This window comes from Chrysochloris asiatica, unplaced genomic scaffold, assembly GCF_000296735.1.
Source record: "Chrysochloris asiatica unplaced genomic scaffold, ChrAsi1.0 scaffold00072, whole genome shotgun sequence".
Lineage (NCBI taxonomy): Eukaryota > Metazoa > Chordata > Mammalia > Afrosoricida > Chrysochloridae > Chrysochloris > Chrysochloris asiatica.
This window is the reverse complement of record NW_006408590.1, coordinates 10616052-10618639: the sequence shown is the minus strand read 5'-3', so window position 1 is coordinate 10618639 and position 2588 is coordinate 10616052. Positions and strand designations below refer to the sequence as shown.

The 2588-nt window shown below is 42.2% G+C and overlaps 1 protein-coding gene across 1 annotated transcript in view; it reads right to left on the bottom strand.

Moving 5' to 3' along the window:
• Nucleotides 1-2588, bottom strand: part of CAT (catalase) — a 44843-nt gene that overhangs the window by 8183 nt on the left and 34072 nt on the right. The window contains exon 9 of the mRNA XM_006864883.1: nucleotides 1489-1627. Within this exon, the coding sequence (XP_006864945.1) occupies nucleotides 1489-1627 (139 nt within the window). The remainder of the gene's footprint in view (nucleotides 1-1488; nucleotides 1628-2588) is intronic.

Genomic DNA, 2588 nt, shown 5'->3' with positions numbered 1-2588 from the left:
TGTTGTTGTTAAGTGTCATCAAGTCAGTTCTGACCCATGACGACCCTGTATAGGGTTTCCAAGGAGCGGCTTGTGGCTTGAACCACCGACATTGTGGTTCAGACGACCTTGCAGTCCAGCGCATTAACCCACAGCCCCACAGAATCTCATTAATTTGGGGTTCACTTTAAAAGCTGCACATTTTAATTCTGACAAGCAGTCCATTCATGTTTATATTTGCATTGTATAGTAAAAGGGTTTGTTACGTAGCAAATATATGCACCTACCAGACAAAGAAAACACCAATCACTTTGGGCAAGAACACACCCCAGACTTGTGCAAACCTCAGAGAAAAAGAATACTGCAACCCCTAATAGCATTCTGAAGCAAGCAAACATGTTAAATATATGGGAAAGACTTAGCAGTTACGATGACAAAAGCAAAGTTTACAATCACACACACAAAGTGATCCTGAATGTCTATAAAATATTCTCAGCAAAGACCAGGTAAAAATACAGCAACATGGCCTTCAGGTTTTGGGACTATAAGTGAGTTTTTCTTCACCCTTCTTCTTTTCTCCCTCTGTATTTTCCAAATTCCTTTAAGGCACATAAATTATTTTCATCACAGAAAAATAAATTTTGTTTGAATACAGATACGGCTATAAACACAAATCATCAGTAAAAATTTTCAAGGGAATTTGTAAGCAGCCTACTACTGAAACACACGTACCCTAAATATGGAAACCAGATTGCCTAATGTGAATAAGTAGTTAGAAATAGAGGCTGTTTGTACATAGCAACACAATAAAGTCATCATTTCAATAAATGAGCTACAAAACCCAGTAGTGTCCCATCTTGCCAGTTAATTTACATGAATTAAATTACATGCAGTTAGCAAAACCAGGTGTGTCGGGGAGGATCCCTTTATCTATTCCATCTTCCCTATTTCCAGTTCTTCAGGACTGGAGCAGAATTGCAAAGAGAAGCAAAAGACATAAACTCTTGGCTTTTGTACTTCCAAAGGTCAATGTCAATGGTGACTTAAGGAATTCCTATGAAGAGTCTGTAAAACTTAATCCCTAAATTGACTGCTAACTCAAAAGTTGGAAGTTCAAGTCCACCCAGAGACACCTTGGAAGAAAGGTCTGGCAATCTGCTTCCAAAAATTCAACTATTGGAAACTCTGTAGAACACAGTTGTACTCTGACACACATGGGTTGCCATGAGATGGCCATGCTGGCAACTGGCTTCAGCTGGATGCTACTTGACTATAACCAGTGTGAAAGTTCTTTCTCCCTGTCTTTGCTTATCAGATGGCCTGCAAAGGGAAGCAGAGCTGGGAACTCTCAATACAGGTAAGAGACGTAAAAGCACAAAGAGTCCTCAGGCAGTCCAACCTCCAATGTCTGGAGTGCCTGTACCTTCTCCGAGCACAAGGCATGGTCCTGTGGGAGCCAGTTTGCAAATCACTGGCCTAGTGTCTCATCCCATCTACTCGAGAACCTACCTTGGTTGTCAAACATGCACATGGGACCATCACGCTGGTAGTTGGCCACTCGAGCACGGAAGGGGCAGTTGACAGGTATCTGAAGGTAGTTGGGGCCCAGACGGTGGCGGTGAGTGTCAGGATAAGCAAAAAGACGGCCCTGTAGTTAAAAATGAAATCGACATTGGCCAGCCGCAGCAACATCTGAAAAGAATGGTCATTCTAAAACGTAAAGTACAAAGCACTCAGTATACCGGATACCACAGAGCGCTGCCCATTCCCCCACTACAAAGCAAAGCCTTTCTCTCCTCTGAAACGAGTTCTATTAACTAAACAGTCCTTAATCTTCAATGCCATATGGCCAAACAACCATAAATCTTCACATCTGCTCTAGATAAGGACCCCCAAAATAACAATAGTGCCCTGTCTTAAATTATTTCCTATTCTCAAGAAGTATTACACTGTAAAGTAAATTCACTAGAACTCAACTAACTGGCATCCTGAATTCATTCTGCTCCTCTCCACTCTCCTCCACTCTAGGAGAGAGATCAACCACTTTTTCCCAACAAAAACAGGCAAATTAGTACAAAACCAACAGTTTAGGAAATTACTCAAGAGAGCATCTCTCCAAGAAAGGGAGCAGCTGAGGACTCTAGACTCATGGAAAGATAGAGACTGAGTGCTGGCAGCCAGGAGGCAGGCTTAAAGAATGGGCCCTTTGGTTGTTTAAATGATTATATATTCCTGAGCGCTTCTGTGTACACCCCTCTACCCCCACCACTCAAAATAACAGAGGTGAATGATGATGCATGGAGGAGATTGTGATCACTGCAATGAAACAATGGTGTAAAGCCAATATTCTCCCATAGTAAACTATACTCAGTTCACAATAATAATAATACAGTATTTTTTAAAAAGTCAATAATAGAAAACATCAAGGCAAGTGGCCAGGTCCTCTCAACTCAAACCCCCCTCCAAGACTAAGACTCAATGGAAATGCACGCTCTGATTGGTGGCCATACACATCACTGATGGGAAAGTGGGGCAAGCTAAGCCCTACAATGTTCAGTGGACTTCTGTGGACCCAGTAGGGGACCTGGTTGGCAAGCAGTGTGAAGAGG